The following is a 26,595-nucleotide window of genomic DNA, read 5'->3' as shown; positions in this document are numbered from 1 at the left end:
AAAATCCTGATGTATTCCTCCATTTTTCTCATAATACCTGTAGGTGCCATCATGACTGCAGCTTGGTAGGTAGGAAGGTTGTTCAAGACAGCTTTGACCAGCATTGTCTTTCCAGCCAAGTTGAGCAAGTTGATTCCCCAGGAGTGGATTTTGAGCTTGAATTTTTCCAATAACGGCATCCAATCTTTGCTGAGGGCCCTTTTTTGGAAAACAGGGAGCCCCAAATATTTGAAGGAATTCCAGGAAGAGGAGGCTGCAAATCCAAAGCAATTGGAGATAGCTTGGAGGAATCTGGGGGGAGAGTTCCAGCAGTAAATGTGACATTTGCCTTTGTTAATTTTGCTTCCTGAGTCTTCACAGTAAGCATCCAGCACTTCTTTGAAATGATTAGCCGTGGACAAAGAGGCAGTGCCCAACAGGAGAGAGTCATCCGCAAAAAGGGCATGATTTATATTTTTTACACCTCTTGCAATGCTCAGACCCGTTATTTCTTGGTCATTCTGCTTTTTTATTAGAAGGAAGCTTAGGACAGAAGCTTGAAGGACAAAGAGCAAGGGGGAAAGAGGGCATCCTTGTCTCAGCCCTCTAGTGGCTTTAAAAAAGTTAGTTGCCCTCCCATTTACCAAAGGGGCAATCCAGGGTTCGTTGATACAAGCTTTGATCCAATTGATGAATTTGAGTCCAAAGCCAAACTTGTGGAGGACCTCAAACAAGAATCTGTGTCTTACCCTGTCAAAGGCACTTTCCAGGTCTAGTTTAATGACCATTCCTTTCTCTTTTCGAGTCAGACTTGAATGAATTGCCTCTTGGACCAGAATAAAATTATCAACAATCTGCCTTCCCTGGATGAAGCCTCCCTGGTTCTCGGGGATGATGTTAGGAAGGATGATTTTTAATCTGTTTGCAATAACCTTTGTTATCAACTTGTAGCCTGTATTGCAGAGGGAAATAGGGCGAAATCTGGAGAAGGAGCTGGCACCTTTTTCCTTAGGAATAAGGGCCAAGAAAGCTGAGTTGGTGCTTCCCCCAATTTTCTGGCAAGCTTGAGACTTCCTCACCATTCTGCACAAGTCCTTTTCCACTATCTGCCAACAGCTCTGCAAGAATCTAGCTGTGAAGCCATCCGACCCCGGTGCCTTATCTGGCTCCATTGCGAAGAGAGTTGTTTTAATTTCGTTATTGGTGACTTCTGCTTCTAAGTACTGCTTATGGTTGGTAGTGATCAATGAGGGAACCTCGTTCACAGTATTTAGTGCAAGCCCTTATCCCTCTTCTTCATTATACAGCTTTTTGAAGTGATGGTATGCTGCCTTTTTTATACTTTGTATGTCTTTATGTCTTGTATTCTCTTCCTTGATTTCTGAGATGGAGTTGAAACTTTTCCGGGCTTGGGCTTGCTTGTGGAAGAAGGAGGAGTTTCTGTCTCCAGCCTTAAGCCAAAGCCTACGGGATTTGACCCTCCAGTACTCTTCCTCAGCCAGACTTGCCTTGAGAAATTTTCCTTGTAGCTCAGCTTCCTTATCTAAAATTTCTTTTGTAATTTCTTCATTTTCCGACTTCATATGGTGGATCTCAAGGCTTTCTTGGATCTTTTTCCTTTCCACTGCTGGGTTAGGAAGGGATTTGGCCCAGGATTTCAAAGCAGCTTTCACTCTCCTGAGCTTTTCCTCCCATACATAGAAGGCAGAACCATTGACTGGTTGCTTCCAAGTATCTTTTACCAGCTGCATGAAGGTCTGTTCTTTAACCCAGAGGGGGCTGAATTTAAAAGGAATGGGGCCTTGATTCATGTGTGCCAGCAGGTCGAGCTTGATGGGTCTGTGATCTGAAACACTGCATGGGAGAATATGCATTCTAGAATCTAATCCAAGGAGAAGAAAAGAACTTTGTACAAAAAAACGATCTAACCTTGCAGCGATGTGCCCCGGGCCGAGTCTTTTGTTGGACCAGGAGTATTTGCCCGACGAGGGTTTTATGTCAATCAGGTCCCAATCCTGAAGCAGATCCTCAACCCATTCTCGCGCCGGATCTCTCACAATGCTCCCACCACGCTTTTCAGCTAGGGAGAGGGTTAGATTGAGATCCCCTGCGATGATGACATTCTTTAAGTCTTCCAAGTCTACCATATTTCTAATGGATTCCCAGCAGCTCTTTTTCTCACCTACACTGATTGGAACATACACATTGAAGAGGCAGAAGGTCTCATTTAAATCCATGTGTTGTAGTTTGGTGAACAGCCAATGGGTGTTGGCGACTTCTTTGATTTTTGAAACTTTATTTGCGTTCCAAAGGGTACCCAGTCCTCCTGACGCACCGCGGGCTGAAACAGCTTGCCCTTCACTTCTTTTCCACAGTTTTTTGACTGAGTGGAGGAAGGACTTATCCTCCATTTTAGTCTCCTGGATGAGGAGTATATCAGGAGATTCAGTTCTTATCAGGCTTCTGACGGCTTCTTCTTTTATTCTGCTCCCCATACCCCTACAGTTCCAGGAGACGATCTTCATCACTTGGTTTTTGAGTGGGGAGCTCCTTTAGAGCTCTGGTGCCGATTTCTAGTCATCTTCGAAGTTTTTGCCAAGAGTTTCTTGGGGGTTGGTTGGCTTCCTTGTAGTTTGTCTTTATAAGTCTCCTGTTCTCTTTTCTCGCGAGCTGATTTGCGGCTTCTCAATGATCTTCTAGGCGAGGAGTGTGGATCCCCTATTTCACCTTCCTCTTCTGAATCCTCCAATCCTTGCTCTTCCTCGACATCTTCTGTGGGTATGTCGTTTTGCTTGTCTGGACTAGTATCAGCTTGCTTTGATCCCGAAGGGGCCTCCAAGTGGGGCGATGCTTCCTTCTGGCTCTCTATTCCTTTAGGATCTTCTGATGCTGAGCTTAACGACGCAAATTTGTTACCTTGATCTTCCATGGGGGAACCTTGAGTCGCAGGGCCTGGCTGGGGGATCTTGTCGTTCTTTTTTCCTGATCTGGGGTTTTTATGAACATTTTTGCTCCTTTTGACCTGTGTCCATCCTTCCTCCTTGTTTTTTTCCCCTTCACTATTCTTTGGGCAGTTACGGGCAAAGTGACCATAGACATGGCACTTTCTGCACTTAAACGGTAGCTGCTCATAATCCAACTTTTGGAGGTGCACCCAGTTTCCAACCTTTATTTTTATTGCCTCAGGCAGACCCACCTCAAGATCCACTTCGACACAGATTCGAGCACAATCAAATTGATCTTTGCTGTTGGCTCTGTCTATGAACTTGCCTAATGTATTCCCAATGTGTTTAAGAGATTCCCAGTTCCAGCAGTGCATGGGCAGGTTGGGGAGTCTAACCCACACTGGAACGGCTGTGGGGACGTCGACTGATGGATCAAAGTCAGGCATCCACTTGTTGAGATACAGCCCTTGAGGGCCCATGAAATAGGGTCCATTACGGAATATCAATTCCTTGTCCTCCTTTTCAACAAATTCGAAGAGGAAAAAGCCCTTCCCTAGGAAGTATGAGGTGAATCTGTGGTTGATCAGCGGTGCCCAATTCCTTGCTACCCAACTCTCCGTGGTTTTGGGGGAGGGCCAGAGTCCAGTGAACTGCCCGACCAAAGCTCTCTCTGACAATGAGAGTGCAACCTGAATCGGCCCCTCAGGAGGGAGCTCGATCTCAGGGATATCATCTAATCGCTTAACAAATTTCGCGGCTTCAACTGCTTTCTTCTTTGGGAGAGATTCCAACAGTTTTATGAACACCTCTGCAGCAGAACCTTGAGGCATTGTCGGGTCCATATTACCGCCGGCTTAGCTCGAATGGGGCGAGCCTGCCCTGGCTTCAACTCTCATAGTCCACGATCCAACCCAAAGAAAGGAGGCACCGCGCAGAGGGGTGTAGATCGAGGAGGGATCCAGAAAAGAACACCGCGCAGGGGTGAGTCCGCGCCAGGAGCCACCAAGGCGGCCAACAGGGCCGAGGCTTGATCAAGCGCGGCGGGTGCTAGGTCAAAGCAACAACTCTCGTATACTTAACAATTGGTACTTATCCCCCAACTCTCCTGCAATTATCGTTGTCACTAGCAATTGAGGATCCCATGCTTCCTCTAATACAGTTCAAGAGGTGAATCTAACATTCAGTAGATGTTATTGGTATAACATAACAAGAGTATTTCCCTAGAGAGATAATTCTGCTACATCCCATGCTCTTTAAGTGATATGCCTATGGTCATTCACCTTATCAACATGGATGTTCACTGTAGGATTATATTTGGTGTTGTTGTAATAAAGTAATGTTAAGGTCATCCTTCTCTAATTGGGATTCACCAACAAGCCTAAGTTAATAACTCTGTTTAGATTGGTTTTGAGGCCTGAGTTAATTACTTATAATGTTGATGCCACTTCAACAAGAACATTATTCTAAATATCAAACCCAACACTGTATCCCCAGTCACCAGGTACACTATGACCATGAGATATGTTATGAATAGGTCCAAATATACTCAGTTCATTAATGAATACAATAGGATTCAAGGCACCTTCTTCGGAAGCCGTTATGGATAGGTCCAAGCCTGCACAATACCCTGCAAGCTCTTAAGGGTATTTTCATAAAGAGTTCCTAACCAATAACTTCAATTAAATAAAGATACCATAGTTATTCACCAGCACATCACATACCATTTTCCATGCTAATGATTAAGCCATTAGGTGATTGAGATGAATGGATGCATTGTGACAAAGATTTACAATGTTGGGATAATGACTAAAATTGTCTCATAGATTGCTAGCCCAAATTTGCATCGTCTTGATTCCAGTTGAATGGTTAAGATAAGTGTTTCCCAATCCTAGGCATAATCCATGGCCCAAGCGCTTAATAGGTTGACGATAATTTGGGCGGTCCAAAGCCCCGACTGTCTAAATGGTGTGCATGATAGGTTGGGAAACCTAATGGCTTGACAACTTCAAACGTGTGCAATTAAGTGTGGGTGAATCAATGGCTCGATGACTCGGTGTCCACGATAGTTTGGGTTGCCCACTGACCCGACAGGCGAGGGTGTGCACAATAGGTTTGGTAGCATAGCGGTCTAGTGGCATGAATGATAGTGTAACATAGTTGTCTGGCAGTGTGTCAACTCGATGGCCTGAACGAGAGTGCTACACTGTTGGTTTGGGAACATAATGGCCTAGTGGTCTAGTCAAGTACATGCTACCCATTTCGTGCATAAATTTGTTCAAACTCCCATTAATTTAATACAGACAAATATTAGGCAGAATATGCTTTATCAAATTAGTGGACAACCTATCTCTTTAAAATAATACACTATACATCTTTCTTATTTGTCTACACCTACTAGCAGAGAATGATGTTGCAATTTATATGTCATTATGTGAGGTATATAGTATTGCAAGGTAGGGCCAATCATTCCTATCACACATAGTTCATGTTACTTATAAACATTCAAGAGTTTCATACAATTCTTCATTCAACAATATAACCATAAAGTTATATACAACCTTTAAATTGATACCGAAATCTATTTAGAGTATTCATAAATAACCACTGAATAGTCCAAACATGCAATATTCATTTAATATCATAATTAGACATGACATACACTCCCTTGCAGAACGTAGAGTTATGCCTAGTATAGTATCAAACAATGACCATATTTCATATATTGTCAAGCATATATGAGTAGCAGACAATAACTCACCTCCCAACCATAGACAAACCACAATCAAACCCATCACCCCCGAGCCTTATTTCAGGACTTGAGAAGATTTTTCAAGGGTCAAGTTGCTAGATGAACTAGGGATTCTAGAGGCTTAACCGACCTCCACCCTTTAAGTAGAGAATCCTCAAATACAAGCTAGTCCAGGGCTCCAAAGGTATGCAACCTCCACTCATCAACCACTGGGGTAATCCAAATATATAGACCCCACCCTCAATCCACATTAGGGACTCCACCTTGAAGTTTCTACCACAATAGCTCCACCTAGTGAAGGGAGTATAGAGTCTACTATAATTTGTTATACTAGTCAAGAAAGGCTAGTCCATGGCTGCAGAGGTATGCAACCTCCACCCACCAGCCTACAGGGGCTCCAAAAGTAAAAATTCCACCCTCAAATAATACGAAGGGCTCTAAAGGTTTAACCTCCACCCCAATTGGTTGTCATAGTAGGTTTACTTAATAGAACCAAAGACTACAACGCTTACTGCAAGATGAAATACAGACAAGGAAGGCTAGGCCATATAAGATAATTGCATGTAACCATCATTAAATGTAGCCACAATAACTCATATCAATATCTAACTTTACTGACTTTGGATCTTTAGGTCGAATTTCCACTTTTGTGCTGGTATGTCAGTGTCTTGGATTAGTTTTCACTTTTTCCCTTATAGTTAAGGGAATATCCAACATCTATTACCCCCTTGTGCTGGTGTACTATTATTCCTTGCTCTGACTACATGCTTTTCTTGGTATGATCTCTATTGTTTTGTGTGTGTCTATGCCTTTGCGTTGATAATACCCTTGTTCCTTAGTGGTCCTTGCTACAAGGTAAGGTCACAAGTATCAAGGTTGGTTTGCTTGTATCAAAGATGTCTCAACTTCAGTTGTTCGATCCCCTCTTATATTTCTCGTTCCTCCCTTTATTTTTGTGCTTCTCGTTACAAGGTAGGGTTACAGGGTTTAAGATTGGTCTGCTTGTATCAAAGATGTCTCGGCTTCAATTATTTGATCCCCTGTAATATTTCTTGTTCCTCCTTTTGTTTCTTTGTTTCTCATTTCAGCTCCCCTTTCTTTCTTCGTTCTTTTTCTCTAAACTTCCTTAGGATCTTCCAATTTTTGTTCTGCTCCTCTCTATTTGCTTATGCTCGTGTTTACTTCATTCCTTATCTTCATTTGTGTCTAGATTTCTTGGTTTCCTTCCTTGGATTCCCTCATTTCCTAACTCAATCCCCCTCCTCTTTTTGTTGTCAAAACTCTGGCTGAGGTTAGTTAGAGCCCCTCTGGACCAAAAAAAAAGTGTCCCACCTGTCCTTAGTTTTCAGATTTTTATGGTGATTGGCCCTGTTATTCTTGCAAGCCAATAAACTTCAAGCCATTTTGCCTTTTTCCTCCCTTTTCTGTCATCTGTCAATCTTCAAGGCTTATCCTAAAATAGACAAATATGACTATGCCGAAGAAAAAAAGTAGTTTTCAGATTTTTATGGTGATTGGCCTTGTTATTCTTGCAGGCCAATCAACTTCATGCCATTTGGCCTTTTTCCTCCCTTTTCTGTCATCTGTCAACCTTCAAGGCTTATCCTAAAATAGACAAATATGACTATGTAGACAAAAAAAAAAAAAAAAAAAGCTTCTCAACCTTGGAATCAATTATCCCTTTTCCCTTAGCCCATGTGCCTATATTCTTCTTCCAAGATATTTACCACATTTATAAAGGTGAAAGGTAACCAAGGTGTCACACATACTATCTACTAGCTTGTAACTAAGCCTAATTATGTTTAGGGACAAAATTTCCTAACACTTATGAGTAGTATATGCTCTGCAAAATAAAGCTGAAATACTAAGAACTTTGTAAAACATAAAAACTAACAAAATGCATGTCTACTAACTATTTCTTCCCATGTTGCGTTGTTTAGTTTTGAGGTTGGTTTTTCAATTTCTATTATATTGGCAGGTTGATGCGTTGTCTCTTGCACCTTTAGTCTTCCTTGGTTTGAATTCACAAATGAAACCTCAATTGAGGCCCCTGATAGGCCTCACCTTGCTCATATTGATCACCATGCTTCAAAGCATATTACATCCAATATTTAGGGTTTCCTTTTGATGTCTCTACTATAACAAACATGTCCATGATTGTTGCAACCTAGGTGACTACCTATTGTTCATTCTTATGATTTATTGTGTTGCTATAAAGATTGATGTTTTGTTTTATTTAATGGATTATTCATGGTTTGTTAACACCCTCCTAATCTCTCTTAGTTCTCAATAATCCATAATGAGATGATAGTAGAGAGGTCTTCTAATCACCTGAAATTACACCAGTCATCGAGTCATACAAAGACCTTGTAGACTTTAATGTGCCAAAGAAATAATGTTCAAAAACACATAACCAAAGAGACTTGGACAAAGTCAGATAAAGTTAGGAGAATAAACCTCCTCTAGAAGAAAGAACAAAGAGACCATTAAAATCCCCAAAACTTGAAAAACATCAAACTGAGTTCCCTCTCATGCCAAAAATCCCAATGGGCATAATTTCCTTCCCATATAAAGATAATGTTGCATTTCTAAAATAATACTCTATTCCTAGTCACACCAATGAAACAAGGAATGAAGAAACACCCAAAATATAATGAAACACACTTATAGAGCTTCCATGGAAAGAACTAAACCCAACAAAAAAGAACTCCCTATATTGGATAACAAGGGAGGAAGTTCGTCAATACTTAGAAACACTAACCCAAGCAAAAACACCCCCAACGAGAAGATGCGCCTTGTTAGAATTCATTAACCTCCTGGTAACTAAAACTTCTTCAGTCACATTGCATTCCAATAGGCCATAATCCCACCATGACAAAGGAAATCACCTCACCAAGGTTCATAATCATGCGAAGGCATGCCTTTGGTTGCGTGACAAAGGGGCTCAAGGCTCTTCTCATAATTTCCTCCACAATATCATCAGGTTACCATGCACCAAGCCATGTGATTCCTCATATTCTAGATAGGTTGCTTGGTCCTCATGTCGAAATGTTTATGGAATGGATAAATCATGCTTGTTTCATTGATGCTAATGACCCTCACTTTTAGGAGGGTGGCTTAATTTGCAAATTCATCCACAATTTGATTATTCTGTCAAAACATTTGAAAGAATATAATACTAGAAAATTTGGTCACCTCCTCTATTATCTGTTCTAACATTAAAACTAATATATTATGAACAATCACTATCTTTTAAACCATTTTGCTAATAACAATATTCTAATCACCTACCTACCAATATTAATAATTAAATATTAATTTTAACAACTAAACTTATTTTTATTAACAATTAAATATTAATTTTAGCGACTAAACTTAATTTTTACATTAAAATATAAACTTCTGAGATATTATTAAAACTAACCTCTAAACGCTATATAAAAAAATTTCTATTACTCTTTTATTACTTGTAATAAACCCTACCCCTATTATTCCATCCTATACCAAACCAATTTAACTTATTAATAAAAACATGCTCATTTTTAAGCTTTCATTAGACCTTACCCTTAGTGGATAACACATGCACCAACATTGAGAATGTACAAATGCCTTCATAACAAACATGTGAGTCTAATTTATATATATATATATATATATCTCTCTCTATATGATTAAGTGAACAAAAAGAGATTTATATCACGACGTTGTTGACCTCTTACATGGTACCTTTTACCAACCCCAAGAAAATTTCCATTTCCTCGATGGAAATGGGTTCCTAGGCTCGAGTCTCTCCCCATTTGGCTTAACCTTTCTAATCAAACGTAAATAAATCTCAAGGTTCCTAAAGCCAAGGTTCATCACATAAAATAATAACAAAGGTTCCTCCACCCATCTTAAGGTTCCTAAAGCCAAAGTTCATCACATAAAATAATAAAAGTTTATATATATATATATTCTTTCACTCACTCGTTCATATAAATTGGTAATATTACTTTTTATTAAAGAGGATGGGAGGGAGTTGAAGCAAAACTAATAACTTAAAAAGCACTAAAAGACTAACAACCATGTGAACGTCCTTGTGATGCAACTTACTTACTTGATGTTGAAACTTGGATCACGATATATTTTTCATCATGATAAGTTATGCTATGTTTTTTATTATTACAATATAGTGGCAATGTAGGCCCATAACAAAACAAACCAACCTGAAATTGATTAGACGTTTTAGATTCATGTATCTGAACATTGTAGTGGTTTATTATATGTATTTTTATTTTTTTAATATTAAATTATTATTTTTTAATAAGTGAATTTTGTCTTTTAAAATAATGGAAAAAATGAGAATACATTAATTTGTGAGAGAAAATATGCCACTTAGAGATTTTAAGTTTGGGCCAAAATATAAAAAAACAATTTACTTTTATCAACATGACAACTTTCCTTTAAATAATTTTTCCTTTCATTTCATAAATGGAAATTACGAATCTTGACATTATAATAATATGATAAAATTAAGGAAATTTTAGTTTTATAATATATATAATATATTAAAAATAAATCGTTTTTTATTAGGGGAATTATGTTTCGTTATAGTTTATTTAGCCAATTGAAAAATAGAAATAAAATTTCTAAAAATTAGAAACATATTTTTGAATTTACAAGAAAAATAGAAATATTCAACATTTTTCTGAAACTTTGTTTAAAATTGCAAAAACATAGCAAAATAATAGAGAGTCAATGCACTTTCACTGTGAGGTGAGCGTTATAATTCCTGACGAGGCAATGACTAAAAAGAGAGAGAGGAGATTCATAACTGTCCTTGTGTAGCCCAATATAAAGGAGGAGATTGACTTAGTGTTTTTCACACCACTGTTTGTCCTAGCCCTAAATTACATAGTCTAGATGACATTAACTTTCTTTCTTAACCTCTTATATATAATGATTCAAAAACTCTTAAATTGCTTAACAATTTGCTTACATAACTTAATATATTGGAAAGACATATCTAAATCTTGCCAAAAACTCCCAGGTTATAGACATACTTGGTCACTAGTGTTGATATCTGTTATGAAACCAACTCAAGAAAAAGATAGAAAAGATAGATCAATGCCTTAGAATTCAGCCTCTTCGAGGGGGCAACCTCCTTTACATTACATAAATGAACAATTCTTGGATGATACAAATGAAAAGACCTCCTTTCTATATATAGGAGTCTAAGGGGTCATAACATAATCAGAGCCGACATAACAATAATAATGTAAGGGCACAATAATAATAATAGTGGGCTTCTATGGGGCACAATAGTAACAATATGGGCACTACATGGGTACATCAATATAATAAGTGGGTTATACTAATAACAATAAGGGGTTACACTAGTAGTATAAGGGCCTAACATGCCCTCTCCTTCAAAAAGCGTTGTCCTCAACGCTTGAGTAGTTCTTGATGCTTCTGTATAAAATTCTTGTCCTCCCATGTGGAATATTCAGCGGGTAAGTTCTTCCACTTGATGAGATACTCTGAAATTGATCGATTTCGTAGCTGTCGGGTTCTTGTTTTTGTGACTGCTCCAGGTTCCAATATGATTTTTCCTTCCTCTTCAATTTCTGGCAATATTGTTTGAATTGGGATCTTTTGCAACTTTTGAATAAGTGGCCATACTTCTTCGTCCTTCTTCCATTCATCCCTTGCTTCGTTTATCCAATCTGGTTGGATAATATAAATAGCACAAAACAATGCTTCCACATCCTCATCCTTGAAGAGTCTTCCCATTCGGTAAGGTCGCCATTTTTTAAGTGCATGTATTATTGCCAACATTTCCTTCTCATAAATAGCTTGCTTGAGATGTAGCAGTAAAAATACCCAATCACCTACATCAAAACATTTTTCACTACGATGTTGATCTACCTGTTGTTTCTTTTGATTTTGCACTGAAGTGGCGTTATCCTTTAAAAGTTGGAGAACTTGTTGTTGATGCTCGATGTGATCTTTCACTGCTTGAACCTTTTTCTTCTTGATATGTCCTTCTATCTCTAGAGTTTGAGGAGTGGTAATTTCTTCCAATCCTTTACAAGATATGGTCGGATTCATTTCTTGATGCTCAATTTGATCTTTCACTTCTTGAACATTTTTCTTCTTGATACGTCCTTCTATCTTGATAGTTTGAGGAGTGGTAATTTCGAACAATGAATTACAAGATATGGTTGGATTCATTTCTTCTTTCTCGATGTGATCTTTCACTTCTTGCACCTTTTTCTTCTTGATATGTCCTTCTATCTTGAGAGTTTGAGGAGTGGTAATTCTTGCCAATGCTTTACAAGATATGGTCTGATTCATTTCTTCTTTCTCTGGGGTGGGGTCCTGGCGTATATCTTCTTCTTTTGATGTTTCTTGATCCTTTTCTTCCTCCTCTTCATATTCTATGTAAAATAATTTCTTCTCAGCACACTTATGACCTTTAGTGCATTTGCTATCACAATTGTAACAAAGCCCTTTTTCTCTTTTTTCTTCCAATTGTTGTGGTGTAACCCTTGTGGGTTGTGGAACGCTAGGAGAAACAACACTTCCATCTTTATAGTATGAGGGGTACGCTTCCTGGTTTCCATAATTTTGCTTTCCACTATGTCACAAAGCCCTTTGACTCTTTCCAATTATTGTGGTGTTGCTCTAAAGAAGGTGTTGCTCTTTGTATCCTCATAATGTGCTATCATTTCCTCTGTGAAAATTGACCACGTAACAAGTTGTTTACGAGAACAAAGCCCTTCGTACCATAAAAATTGATCTGGTTCTAAATATGAAGATGCAATACATACCTTTTGTAACAGTTGTACACCATGTAGATCAAAATATTGCTCCATCTGAAGTATCCAATTTACCGGATCCTTGCCATCAAACTTCCTCATCTTGCTTTTTCTTGATTTTAGGAGCTCGGCCTTGAAATGAATGTAACTCTGTACTTTTGGATCTTTAAGTTCTGAAATTGTGACCTATAGTAGCCCTCTGTGTCCTCTTTCCAATGCCACCAGTCTGATCCAAATTGGATTCTCTAAGAAAGAGTTATGCACAATCTCCCAAGATGACCTGATTATAGACCTTTCTAGAAGAGCGAAATTGTATGAAGTGCCACGTGTCACTGTTTCGACCTTTGGATCTGAAAAATGCATACAAGAAACTACAGTCTGTCCTCTTTCTGTACCTTCTTACGAAATTTCAATCCGATCCCCAGAGAGAAAGTTATGACGATTTTCCCCAGGTCACCTGTTTGGAATGTAATTCAGGAGTCTGCAAAAAGACCAACTTCCTCAGATCATATCTCCGTAAATATAGTGCTAAAATCTCCGAAATTCGGACCCGAGGTTCAGCGCAATTTCTTCTCAAATGGGTTTTTTTTGCAACTTCTGAAATGTCGCAGAAAAAAAGTTATAGCGAAAATGCCACGATGACCTGTTTGGAGCAATGAAACCCTAGAATCCAAAGCTCTGATCCCAAATGTTATGAAACCAGCTCAAGAAAAAGATAGAGAAGATAGATCAATGCCTTAGAATTCAGCCTCTTCGAGGGGGCAACCTCCTTTACATTACATAAATGAACAATTCTTGGATGATACAAACGAAAAGACCTCCTTTCTATATATAAGAGTCTAAGGGGTCATAACATAATCGGAACCGACATAACAATAATAATGTAAGGGCACAATAATAATAATAGTGGGCTTCTATGGGGCACAATAGTAACAATATGGGCACTACATGGGTACATCAATATAATAAGTGGGTTATACTAATAATAATAAGGGGTTACACTAGTAGTATAGGGGCCTAACAATATCCCATTACTTAGTGCTTCTGTTTCTCTTTATCCTTTTTCAACTTTGGTCTTATAAGCAAAGGGGCATTGAAAGAAGGTGTAGGCTTTCTTTAAAGAACCCTCGGATAAGATGTGGTCCCTACTGTTGTCCCTCACCCCTTTTAGAATACAATCTTCCATTAGGTTTTCTTTGTTGGGTGAAAAGCTTCTTTAGCAAGGCCTTCATTGTCATTTATAACCACTTTAAAACTCCCTCTTCCTCTTCTAGGTGGAGACTTCTTGCAACTTTCTTTAATTCCTCAACATTTTTTTTTTAACCTGGTAAACATCTAAATTCTCTTCATTCTCCTTTTCATTACATAGGTTTAAAATATCAAAGCACTTCACCATTGGAGTATGGGGCTTTGTTCTAACTTGACTGGAACATATATTGTCTTCTCTTTTGTGTATTGATTTCTTACATGGGTTGCTAAACTTTTAGAGGAGCATGCCTCTTTTGTAACGCTTAGTGAAGTTGCCACATCCATGGCATTGGTTGCAATTAAATGAGAGTTACTTGTAGTCTAACTCTTGTGGATAGTGCCAACCATCCATATTTAATTGTAGTATCTTAACTAATCCTTTATCTATGTCCACTTTTGTTCATATCATGTGCATACATACTAGAAAACCTTTGGAGCCACTTTGTTTATGAATTTGTTGATGTTGCTTCCAATCACTTAGAAAGTCAAATCATCCCATAGTATCAGTGCCAAGTGAGGGAAATGAACCCTACAAGGATTGCTTTGGTGATATCTTCTATCAGATTGAACTCTAATGTTCAATGGTTCAAGCATAACCCTTAGGGATCTAAGAAGTAAGTCTTGGTTATGAATTAATTTTTTAATCTTAACAAGATTTTTTGGAGAATTGAGAAGTTCGAAAGATCGACTGCCACTATTACACTAGATACAACTATTTCATAAATGTCATAAACATGTTGGTTACAACATATCTACGGAGACTTGAATCCATGTAACTGGGGAAATGACTTATTCACCAAACCACTCAAGCTAAGATCCTTTTGAAAGGAGGACAAGGGGGTGGGCCTTGATCCACTTATGTGTGCTCATGTCACAAAACCATTTAACATGGTCTCTCTGGGTGCAACCACATGTTCAACCACTACCTCGAGGTGCCCCCATGGTTCTAGGGAAGCCCTTATGGGAACTTAAGTTTTGAAGAGCAAATCTTAGTATTCCTTTGACAAAAGCAAGAAATTAATAAGTCCTCCACCACACACAAAACAATTCATAAATCCTTTCTTTTTCGGCATATTTTCTAGTCAAATTTGTTCGAAAATCCAGCATGAATTTGTTGAAGCAAGTTTGATTGGTAAACTCTACACAATCCAGTTGCCCCAAGGGTTTTCCAAAGTGCTAAATCCATTTTTGCATTCAAAAATGGATCTTAAATAACAAAAAAACACGATCTAACCAAAAATTGTTTCGTTCGATTTCGGCCAAAAACTCTAAAAGGTAAAATAATTAGACAACATCCTTAATATTCTTTTCACTAAAATTTGAGTACTTTGCAATTTGAGCATTGTTTCATAAACTTTTAACCAAGAGTTTCTCTCTATATAAGATTTTTATAATTCTCAAATTTTTAAACCCTCAACAACTTATAAAACATTCATGATCTAATCACATCCTTGTTTCTTACTTCATAACTTTCACAATGAGCAATTGAAAATGGCGATGTCTAGTGAGGTTGCAAATTTGCCTGGACAACAAAAATTCGTCAGAATTCGACCATTTTTTTCCTCAAAAGATCCGACACTAAGAATGTTTGAATCTTGTTTTTGATAGTGCAATTGTATTCAACACCATCAAAAACCCTTGAGACACCCAGAATTTTGAAACTTGACAATTGAATCTAGATTTCCCAAAATTTTTACTAAAATTTTATCAAAATCTTGCCAAAAATTCCAATATTTTTTGAATAAATTTAAAACTTATGATTGAAAATTTGCAACTCCATTTTCATAATCTAAATTACTTGGAGCCATGTCAAATTAAACCCTCCACCAACTCTTAAAATAACTTTACCAATATGTCATGAAATAATCTTCTTCACGTGTGTATGTCTATAAAATTTCCGCTTAAATGTACTGGATTGATATAACCTGTTAAATTTAGCCAATACACATACATGTGAGGTGTTGATAGGCTCCATGCGAGGCACCTCATAAATCAAGTCTAAATGGATGAACACCATCATGGACTCTCAATATTGTGAAGTGAGAAGTGGGACCTTGCTACCTTACCAATTATAGGAACATACGAAACTATTACAAAATTTGTGGGACCGTAAGGAATGATGGTCGTGGATGCCCACAAGTAGGTGAAAAGGGTTGGGATTTTTCTGTGTTTTCACTTTTTCCATTTTAGTTGTGGGAACAAGTTTTGGACTCTGAGAGGGCTATAAAAGAATTGGAATGACGAATGGATCCAATTGGTCACGACTAACACTATTATTATAGGGCAGTAATGGCGACAGCGGGTCCAGCAGGAGACAAGAGCAGCCCCCCGATGAAATGCTTTTCCCAACGAGCCTGTTCTCCTTCCTTAACCTCTCCCCTTGTTGTTTCCAGCTGCAAATTTGTGCCTATAACTGCAATTGGCATCAGCCAGAAAGAAAAAGAACTGAAGAAGAGCAACAAACATGACCGAGTCAAAGGTAGAGACAACTGCAAGGCTTGCACAATGGAGGATTGAAAGCTTGGGCTCCTGCTCTTACCGGAGGTCTGATGCCTTCAGAGTCGGAATCTGGAACTGGTAAACCTATTTGCTATTCGTCCCTTTAATGCATTTCTGTATTGGGATACAATGCATCTGCAAATTTATCTCAAGACCGTTGCTCACTGATATATCATGTACACAGAATATCAATTGCAAAGAGACCCAGGTGTCAGTAACCTCAATTCCCCATTGGAGTTGCCTTCCTTCCTCACTTTTTTGAGAAAGGACCTTTGGATTTTCACTTTTAATGGACCCCAACTTTTTTGTTTGTTATCTCTGTATATCCAAAGGCTGACTGCATCAGTTCAACTCTGACAATCTTGTTCGTGAGTTGTGTTCGCACTTAATTTCCTTGGTTTTATCCAATTTAACAACTTTATGCTGAAAATTGGTAATCGGTCAGATCGTGATGCTTTGATGCAACAACGTTTAGTTCATGATGACTGAAAATTAGTAACCTGCAGGTGCAAACCTGCTAAGCAATAGGAAGAACCTGGGTGCCTATGAAGCACGGATTATGGAGTTATACTTAAGCCTTGAACTTTTCCAACCGAAACTACCAAAAAACAAAAAAATATTGCATCGTGTTATATCACCAGGTCTCTGTTAGGGATTAATATTTACACACCCTGTGATGTATTGGGTTTGGTGTGATGTATTGTGGATGGCATTCGCTTGCCACTGTTGGTAAATTCAATCTGCATGGAATCATTGCACATTCATGAAGTATATTCTTCGACGCCAGTTGCAGCCTGTGCTCTGCTACTGCAAACCAGAGCCTTAGCTACCCAACAATCTTTCCTTCTGTGCTTCTATTTCATATTGTTCCTTTGCAATGCCAGTCACGGAAATTAAGGCCGTTACATGGTTTCTATTTCTTGATTACTATGCTTGAATAGCTTGCCTGCCAATAATACAAGTTTCTAATGTATCAAGAAATTCATGAAAGAATGATATTATGAACTTTCGGACAAAATTCAAATATGCAGTGTTTCAACAAATTAGTAGTATAGGTTTAGAGTTGGTAGTACTTTTCTTCAGTTATATTTCTGTTACACAAGTTTCAGGATGTAATTTTTAATTAACTTCATTTTAGATTTCATAATGATTTTGTTATGATACCCAAATATTTCTGTGACGTTCCAGCCTAGAAGAAATGCCATTATAATTCTCAGCAATGAAGAAGTTAAATTTGAATGCCCGGTTTTGTATTAGGTAAGCTAGACATAGATTAAGGGTTATTTAGCCTTAGAATCGGATGGGTTTTAACTTTTTTAGATTAAATAGCCACCTAATTGGGATACCCGCCCTAGCTCTCCCTTGAGGCAAATATTTTACATAATTTTATGGATAAGCTTTGTTGATCAAGTATGTGGTTATGGGTTCCTTGTTTAGAGTTGACCATAGATTTTGTATTAGTGGTTTCTTGTATCTCCTTTCCTATTTATAGTTGTGTACAATGAGAATCAGGGTGTGTGGAGTTTTGGTCTTCATGTAATGGTTTGGAGTTAACCTGAGCCAAGAGCATCCACACTACCTTGGACAATTTTTTGTTGAGTTGGCATCTATACCTTGTCAGGAATGTGTTGCTGGGGCTCACGACTATTTCTGTTTTGTCTAAATCGATGTTTGCTGTTCAGGCTGTGGCTTTGCAGATTTACTGTGTTGTAGTTCCAGACTATATGATTGTTGTTATTCCTTAACTCTTCCGGATTTTGCAGCTGATATTTTCTAAAATCTGTTGCAATACATTTGCAGAATTTATCGTTGTATACCAGGCTGAATTTTTTATCTTATTTCAGCAAGATAAGTTCAGATTTCAAATTCAGGCTCATAAACAGTTTTCAACGCTCTCTAAAGTTTTGGGGCTACGGAACTACTTTACTATGCATCCTCCATGGTTTATGAGTCCGGTATTTATCTCCTGATAGAATCTGTGCATATTTTTGATCAAAATGTAACTGAATTGTACTACCACTGATGACCAGGCTTCTTATTTATCCAACAACGTTTTCTGTTAAAACACTGTAGTTAACAACCTAGCATACACTGTAGTTAACAGCCTAGCAAGTGATCTTGGCTTTAAACTGGATGGGATAGTGTGATGCCTGAGAGACAAGTTGTCATAATCATACTGAATTGCTGGTTCATACCTATATTAATTTTTTTTTAAAACAAGAACTGGTAGATAATTTGTATTATACAAAAATAAGGCTGAGACTGTTGTCAATCAGCATTAGTACATAGAGATTACAGAGGTCCATAAAGCCTAAAGCCTAATGGCTGTACATAACTGCTATGCTGACGGGTAGTGGCAAAAGCTAGCCAGTAGATAGATAAGACAAATACAAAAATCCTGACGATATAGTTCCTACAGAAGGACCCAGAAATCCATAAAACTCTAAAAAACATTAACTGGAGGGTGGGGAGGGAGAAACACCATTGTCATCAGCTGCCCCTGCTTTTCTATTAGACGAGGCCCTTGCGCTGGTTCCTAACTTCATTGAGGTCTGGAAGACCAGATTGATCTTCTTCTTCAGCTTGCCTTGAAACCATAATTGCTTGAATAACAGAGTGACCAGCGGTTTTGTTCTGGGACAACCTGCTAATGATGGAATGGAGAATTGTGTATTCAGTTTCCAAGTTGGTGCTTTGCCTCTTGAACCTGACCACAATGTCCAGTACAATGTCTCTGTGCTCTGCACTGGAGCATTTGTGTGCATGCAGTTGTCAAATGAAGGAAAGGAGAGAGGCTCTGTTTTCCTAAATCATGGAATCCTGTTGACGCATAAGAGTCCGCAATTACTGACTGGTGCACATGAGAGCTCTCTGGGATGGTCCACATTTTGAGGCAGTCAGGCTGTAGGTGAAGGTGAACTGCGACAGAGCACCGGTCATAGAGAAATTCAAGGGGGGAAGCTGAAGGGTTGCCACATCAACCTACCCCACCCTCCCCCCAAACCAAACCTGGGGTCTAAGCTTCTCCAAATTTAGGATACTATGATAGCACAACAAACCAATCAGAAGACAAGCAACAAGAGAGTGCAAACCTCTGTTTAGCCCCAACTGAAAAATCCATTATTGAGGTAGTCACAAGCAGTTGTGCACACAGAGATAAGGTAGGAAAATAACATAGAAACAACAAACAGTCCAAGAAGGGGGGAATACCTGTGGCATGAGAGAGAGCAATCAGGTGGCTAGTGCTCAATCCTCCCCCACATCCAATACCCATTAGATTTAACAAATTTCCAAGTGAATATGAGCCAAGCAGACTCCCTGATGCAGGATGGAGAGCTTCCATCCAACCCCAAATTATTCATACCACCTCGACTGTGCAGAACACAGGTGTCTGCTTCATAATTACAGCCCTGTCTTGACATGGGTATGGAGTTGTGAGAAGGTTGCATTGCCCTGGGGCGAATGACGCTCCATAATTTGCTACTTGACACAGAGTGATGGGCTACATGTCATTAAGGTATTGGCTGTTGATAAAGCTTACTGTTAAGCTTAATAAAACCCTATTTTTTCCTTAATGGTGAGATTAGCATAATAATCTACTTTCTTGTTGTTTACTTGGAAATTGTGGTAAAAACCTGCCTTTAGGATGCTCTGCAATAGAAAACAATGAACATTATTTCTGCTCGAGAGTTAATCGGTTTAGTGTCTAGCACCATGTGTCCGATTGCATTTAGCAAGTCCTTCACAACGATCAGCTAAGAGATATGGAGAGAGGCGGTTGTGAAAATTCCAAAACTGGAATCCTATTGCAGCAACTGGCATTATTTCTCCTAATTGTTAATTAATTTAACAATTTATCTGCTACGGAAAATATCGAAATAAACACACTGCAACCTTCACAAATAAACTGCAGAAGGAAATAACGCTGGAAACTGAGAAATGTTAGAGCACACACACATAAAATATGAGACAATTATTTTTGGACAAATGTCCCGGAAAAACCCAACTTGGGAAAACCGGTGCAGCAGTGAAAATATGAGTACAATATGGATCCCTGAAACTGACAATCCACAACAAGAAAATTTGGGCAAAATTATTGAAGGGAATTACCCTTCCTCCACAAGCAATCCCGACACAACCCGCCTACAGAGAACTTGGCCTCCTGAAGCCTTTGCGCTGCACTGTGCAGTGTCTATGACGTCAAGCCTCTGACTGATCTCTGATGAAGTCATTCTGCCTTCTACTGTTGAGGAAATCGTCTATTCGGCCCTCTGGAACCTTTTCTTGGCCACTGGAACTGAGAATGAATTTTCTCCTTAGCAAATTGCAACTGTGCAATCCTTTGCGCTGTCTCATTGGGAGAACTCGACCCTCTTGCTGTTGCCTCTTCGAATTTGGAAAAACTTCCTTCGGATCACTGTCCTTGCCCCTCACTCATTGCTTCGATCTCTGGTTCTCTCTCCAGCAACTAACTACTGCTAATCAGGAAGTCGATCTGCTAAGGAAATCGAATTGCTCAAGTGTCTTCTCCATCACCACATCGATCCGCTAAGGAAATCGAACTGCTCAAGTGTCTTCTCCATCACCACATCGATCTCTTCTTATAATCTACTGTTGGAGCACCAACAACCAAGATTAAAACTTAATCAATGGCTAAGATCATCTTTGGATCGATCGGTGTGAGTTTCTAGATGATTCTCACTTTATCTCAATTAATAGTATTTAACTAACCATATTCTCTAAGTTTAGACTTCAGAAATATTTAAAAAAGGGTTAATAATCTAATTGAGACACTTCTAGGCAGAATTTCCAGAAACAATTTCTGGGTTTTGTAGATCTCATGTATTCTAGCCTCTCCACCAAATTCTGTGGCTAGAACACATCTAATGCTACAAAAATTAACACTCCCTCTTAATGAGGAATGTGTTCTAGTGCTGCACACCCTGCCACAACACTTTGTCTCTGTATCACCTTTGTCATGCTGCTGATGTCTAATAAGAAACTCTGCTAGAAAGGACTGCGCTGCTCCCTCAGTCACAGTGCTCCTCCCTCAGTCATTGCGCTCCTTCCTCAGTCACTACGCTATTCCCTTAGTCACTGCACTGTTCCCTTAGTCACTACGCTGTTCCCTTAGTCACTGCGCTATTCCCTCAGTCACCATCCATCAACCACTGCGCAACTCTGATTCATCTGCCATTGACTGTAGCTGAACCAAACTACTGCATCTGTGCTGCTGCTGACATTGCCATACTGCTGCCAACTCTACATCTACATCTGCATTGCAAATCTTTCTCATTTGTTGTTGTTGCAACTGTAACTACTACAACTGAAAAACATCCAAAATACTGAATCAACTGTGTTCAGTATGATGCATCTGTCTCCCGAGTCTTGACTACCACTAGCCTCTACACTGTCTCTGAAGAATCTGCGCTGCTGCTGACTTTGCATTGCGCTCTGCAATGTCTGACTGCAACTAGTCTGCAACTGTCACTCTGGAATTCTGACTGACCAACTGCCACTGAATACTGTGGGCCCCTCGTAGCAAGGTAATGATCCACAAGGTGGAATCCTGAAGGACCCTGCCCAATCTCTGTAGTTCTTCGGGACTACAGTACCAAATCTCCCCACCTCACTCCTGGAGGTATATTTGCGAACATCGCGAAGTCTTCCTCCAATCTGGAGGTCAACATGTCGATCTCAGCTGAAGTTGCCTGCTAGTCCTGCTTCTTCGACTTGTCCTTCTTCCTGAGAGGACATTGCGTGTTGTAGTGCCCAAGACCACGCTCACCACACCTGAAGCATTTGACTTTTTACAGGTCCTTCTTCTTCTTTCTCTGCTCACCGGCTCCTGATTGGGACCCTTAGATGCGAGGGCGACATTCTCCTCCTCCTTCACCATCTTCGATCCGCCACTGCTGTTGCCATTGATGGAGCTCTTTAATAGAGCTCGTCTCAACTTTCCTGCTGCAAATCGACCTGTTGACCTCTACTGGTCAACTACCCATGCAGTGCATCCCGTTTTTCTTGACAGAAAGAAGCAACACCTGATCAGCATGTCCGTGCCATCCTGCCATCATCAGCAGCTTGATCATTTTTGTTGTAAACCCAGTCTGCATGTATAAGTTGTAAATAATCTAAGCAGATCAGAGTCATGTATGTAAAGTTGCCTAGGTGGACCTAACTTTCTAATGATGATCTGCGTCCCGGGAGGTTTTTCGTCTCACCGATCTACGATCGGCAGAGTTTTCCTTCAAACCTGACCCCAAAGCCGGGATGGATTTCGTCATCAGAACTTTAGGAGAGTCTTATATGTTAATCTGCTAGATTATAGTTGTGTCGCAGAACTGGGTGTTCTATGAGGGTCTGTATTAAGTGGGTTCATCCCTTTGAGATGTATATTGTAAAAATCATGATGAAATGTGTCTTGAGGGTTGAAAATGTTGTAAATCCCCTCATGAGTCCTAAGTCCTAGGTCCTAGGTGATGATCCAAACGGCTTAGTTTGATGATCCATCTTAAAATAAATTAAAAAATTAAAAAAAATGAATAAAAATAATAAAATTAAAAAATAAATAAAAAAATTAAAAAAATTAAAAAAAAAAATTAAAAAACATAAAGCAAAAACCCTAAGCAATAAAATAATAATATTTTTGTGAATGCATGCAAAAATAGCTTTTAAATAAAATCGACGGATGAGATTAAGGGGTGCCTTAACCCTCATCGGCGGTCGAGATCGCTTCAACATGGATCACCCAAAACTAGCCGTTGGGATCATTTCCTTTATATAGGGTCTTAGGGGGTCATTTTAGGGTTTATCTGATCTGTGAGTCTGTACTGAGAAAGCTCTCTTGTAATCTGATTTTCTGATTAATAAAAAGACTTTGGGGTTCAAAACTGGCTGGTGTTACTCTCCGGAATTGCTGTGAGATGATTGTTTTTTCTGCATATTTCAGTTTTCAGCAGTTAATAATAGCTGGTTTTCAGAGTATTGTGAGTACAGGTATCTTGCTCACGTGCTAGGGTTTGAATGTTTTAGGGTTTCTGGAATAATGGCAGGTATCTCCATTATTCCTTGAAATCTAGCAGCATTTCTTGCCCTCTTTATTGATGTTTGCTTGAGGTGTGCAGGAGATCTTTAGGTAAAAGGTACAGGTGGGCGTTTGGGGAAGTTCTAGGCTGAACCAGCCGACTCCCACAGGCTTTTCTGTGCAGAGCCCAGCTGATTGTGCCCTGGGTTAATCTTTTAAATTTTATTGCGTGTTTTACATTGAGAGATTTTCTTTATGATTCACAGTGAAGTTCAAGTTTTTCTGATATTTCGAAAGTATTACTGTTGTTATAGCTAAATCTGGCATTTCAGGGGCCACAATCTGTAAATTATTGGGCTGTCTTAGGGTTTCAATTTTTTTTTTTGTTCTAGGGTTTCATATTTTAGTTCAGTTTTCATTAGGGTTTTTCTTAAAAATTTTTGCATATCTCTGCAGGCTTTTGTTTTTCTTTCTTGCAGGTTACAGAGAAGATTTGGAGGATAAAATATTAAGTTCTGCAGGGTTGTCATTTCACTGTCCAGGGTTTTGCAGATCTAAAAAAAGGTTCACATCAATCCCATTAGCTGCAAAACCTGAAGCAGCCAGTGTCTCTTGCTGTCGTCCGATGCTGCATTTCTCTGCTTATCCATCCTCTCCACGCAGTTATTCCTCTTCTGCCTTTCAAAACGCAAGGAAAACATTACCATTATAGCTCTCTCTTCGCTGCATGCCTCTTGCAGAAGTTACCCAACCTGCAAACAACAGCCACAACACTGCCCTTCCACGTTCTTCCTATTTGCCTGAGTGTGAATCCGTTGCCCAAACCTGCGTTCTTCATTTTTGCTGCAACCACGTCCTGCCACACCTGCAAACCCTGCAAAAAAAAAACGATTTTAACGTCTTTGTGGCCGCCGACAGAGAATCGATCCACCATTGCCACGACAAAGGGCAGTTTTCTGTGTATTTCAAGCTCAGGGATCAATACGTATTTTGTCCAGCGAGAGATCAACAAATTTTATCACGCTATGTGAAAACACTCAGGTACAGCCTGTGGAGACCTCTGCGTATTTTCTTGGTCTGCTCACGTATCATCATCGATCCCTGCCATCGTTTGAAGACTGCCACAGCGGCCTGGGAATCAAACTTCTTGTGTCTGCGTATCATTTCCGTCGGCAGCCAGGTAAGATGTCTGTTCCAAATCGTTTTTTTTAGAAATTCGTATTTCATTGTTTGGGCATATCGCTTCAGCGTAGGTCAGCGTAGGTCCTGTCTCCTGTGCCGTCGACTGTATATCCGCCGTCTCTTTGATTTTCTGTTTTGTCGTGGTGTTGTAATGCAGTTGATTAGCGTAGTTTAGGTTTAGATTCGTTTGTCGGTTTTGATTTTGGGTATGCGTAGTTGCATTTTATGTAATTGTATTTTATTTGGTTTCTTAGTGTAGTTTGCTTTATGGTTTTGTATTTTAAATGAAATATAAAATAAAATAAAAAGAAAAGGCAACGTAAATTTCAATTAGGTTTTAGGTCTTGTATAATTTCGTTTTAGTTTAGTCACGTATTTCATTGATTTTGTAGGTTTTAAATTTATATTTAGTTTAGGTTTTGCTAGATTTTAAGTTAGTCTTTTAATTTTGCCTTTTTTTTTTTTTTTTTTTTAAATATGAAAAATAAAAAATATATTTTTAGTTTTATTTTTTAGATTTTAGTTTTTAGAATAGATTTTAAAATTTTCATTTCTTGACATTAAAAAAAAAATAAAAAATAAAAAAAATTTGAAAAAAAAAATAAAAAAATTTGTGAAAAATTTATTTTTGCCAGTTTCAGCCTTTTTATTCATGCTGTATCCTTCATGCTGAAAGCCGAAATGCGAAATTGATATCTAGTTGATGGTTTATAATTCTCGTGGTGATTTAAAGCATTCATCTTTTCAAATTTTTAGCTGCTGGATATCGTTTTTTTTGTCATTTTAAGAGCATTGTGTTTTTAGCTGATGATAGATGATTGCTGTTCATGGTCCATCTTTTTATATCATTTAACAAGTAATCATTTTAATATCAATCTCTTAAGGCACTGGTCTATTAAACTTAACAAAATCTTTTTTAGTGCTGGTTTCCTTTCGTGTCTCCCAACCCAACTGCTTGGCAGTTGGCCTCCATCACCTCACAGGGTCTACCCCCCTTAGCCGCGGGAGACGGGCTTAAACGGAGGGATCGGGGATCAGAGTGACAGCCCCCGGTCCGAGCGTTGTCGTGCCAATCTGTGCGACAACACGACCCACATCCTATCCCACTTTGGTAGCCTATCTCTGCCCAATATGCTTTGGACAAAGACCTGCTAGTCCTCTGAGACACTGTTGAGTGCCAATTGCACTAGCTTTGTGGGTTGAGGCGCTACCCCAACAACTGACAACTGGTCTCGGACCTCTTGAATCCTGGTATGGCAGGGATCTATGCCTTCCCCCTTCTGCATCAGGATGCATCTTAGCTTCTCCTCAAGAAACATCTTCCACTGCTCGGAAGTTCCTTGATATAACGTGGAGAGAACATCCCACATTTGTTTGGCAGTATCTTTGTCAGCTATATGTGAGACTATATGATCCCTAACTCCATCCAGGATCATCTACTTTGCCCGTGCCATCTCCTTCTTGTATTCTTTTTGCTGATCTGCATCCTGGGGAACTACCACTACATTATCAATGTAGGCTTTTAGGCCATATTCATCTAGAAGGAAGGACATCCTAGCCTTCCAAATGACATAGTTAGAAGCTCCATCCAACCTATCCTGATCTCTAAGCCTTGTGGTGGCCATCTCTGAAAATGTTGAAAACTCTCTCTTTCCCTGCGCTTGACTGCCACTCTGCTATTCATACTCCCTTCTGGAATGCGTGATATTGCTAATTGCTACTGCCAAACTGCCACTGGAAATTCAAACTTCTAAGACTCGAAGTTTAGGAAATTTTTCTCTGTGTGTGCTTTTCTCTTTTCCACCCGACACTGGTTCTACTTTAGCGAACTGCTGCAAAACCCCCTGTGTCAGCGTGGAATTTGCCCAACGAAAAAATCTGAGCTGCTCCCTTTGCCTCTGGAATCACTCGATCTGGAAAACCATTTTTTTTCTGCCTCTCTGCTCAGAAAAATCGAACTTCCTCAAGTAACTCGACCTGCGTGGCAAAGGACTGCACTGCTCCTGGGAATTTCGGCTTGCTACTCTCACTGAACAACGAAATTCCTTCTTATGCCTCTGAGCTCCTGACTGATCAACAACGCTCTGATACCATGTGAAAATTCCAAAACTGGAATCCTATTGCAGCAACTGGTAATATTTCTCCTAATTGTTAATTAATTTAACA

General features: G+C 39.2%; 2 protein-coding genes across 2 annotated transcripts in view; one reads left to right on the top strand and one right to left on the bottom strand.

The window, feature by feature from the left end:
* Positions 1 to 1,262: 1,262 nt before the first annotated feature.
* On the bottom strand, positions 1,263 to 2,474 carry LOC149221887 (uncharacterized). Its single transcript, XM_089387508.1, has one exon. It carries the CDS (start codon positions 2,472 to 2,474, stop codon positions 1,263 to 1,265), a length of 1,212 nt encoding a protein of 403 aa, XP_089243634.1.
* Positions 2,475 to 15,897: 13,423 nt separating this feature from the next.
* The window catches only part of LOC149221886 (BTB/POZ domain-containing protein At1g21780-like), a 136,047-nt gene continuing 125,349 nt past the window's right edge, over positions 15,898 to 26,595 (top strand). Inside the window, exon 1 of the mRNA XM_089385267.1 lies at positions 15,898 to 16,298. Within this exon, the coding sequence (XP_089241393.1) occupies positions 16,186 to 16,298 (113 nt within the window). The 5' untranslated portion in view covers positions 15,898 to 16,185. The remainder of the gene's footprint in view (positions 16,299 to 26,595) is intronic.

The sequence above is a fragment of the Pinus tabuliformis genome, chromosome Q (assembly GCF_031772625.1).
Source record: "Pinus tabuliformis cultivar Carrire ecotype Pingquan chromosome Q, CPIR1, whole genome shotgun sequence".
Lineage (NCBI taxonomy): Eukaryota > Viridiplantae > Streptophyta > Pinopsida > Pinales > Pinaceae > Pinus > Pinus tabuliformis.
The sequence above is the reverse complement of the archived record's forward strand: the minus strand, read 5'-3'. Positions and strand labels throughout refer to the sequence as shown.

Bases quoted from the DNA above. Each gene is read 5' to 3' on its own strand.
- LOC149221887 (XM_089387508.1), bottom strand. From the start codon at position 2,474: ATGGGGAGCAGAATAAAAGAAGAAGCCGTCAGAAGCCTGATAAGAACT.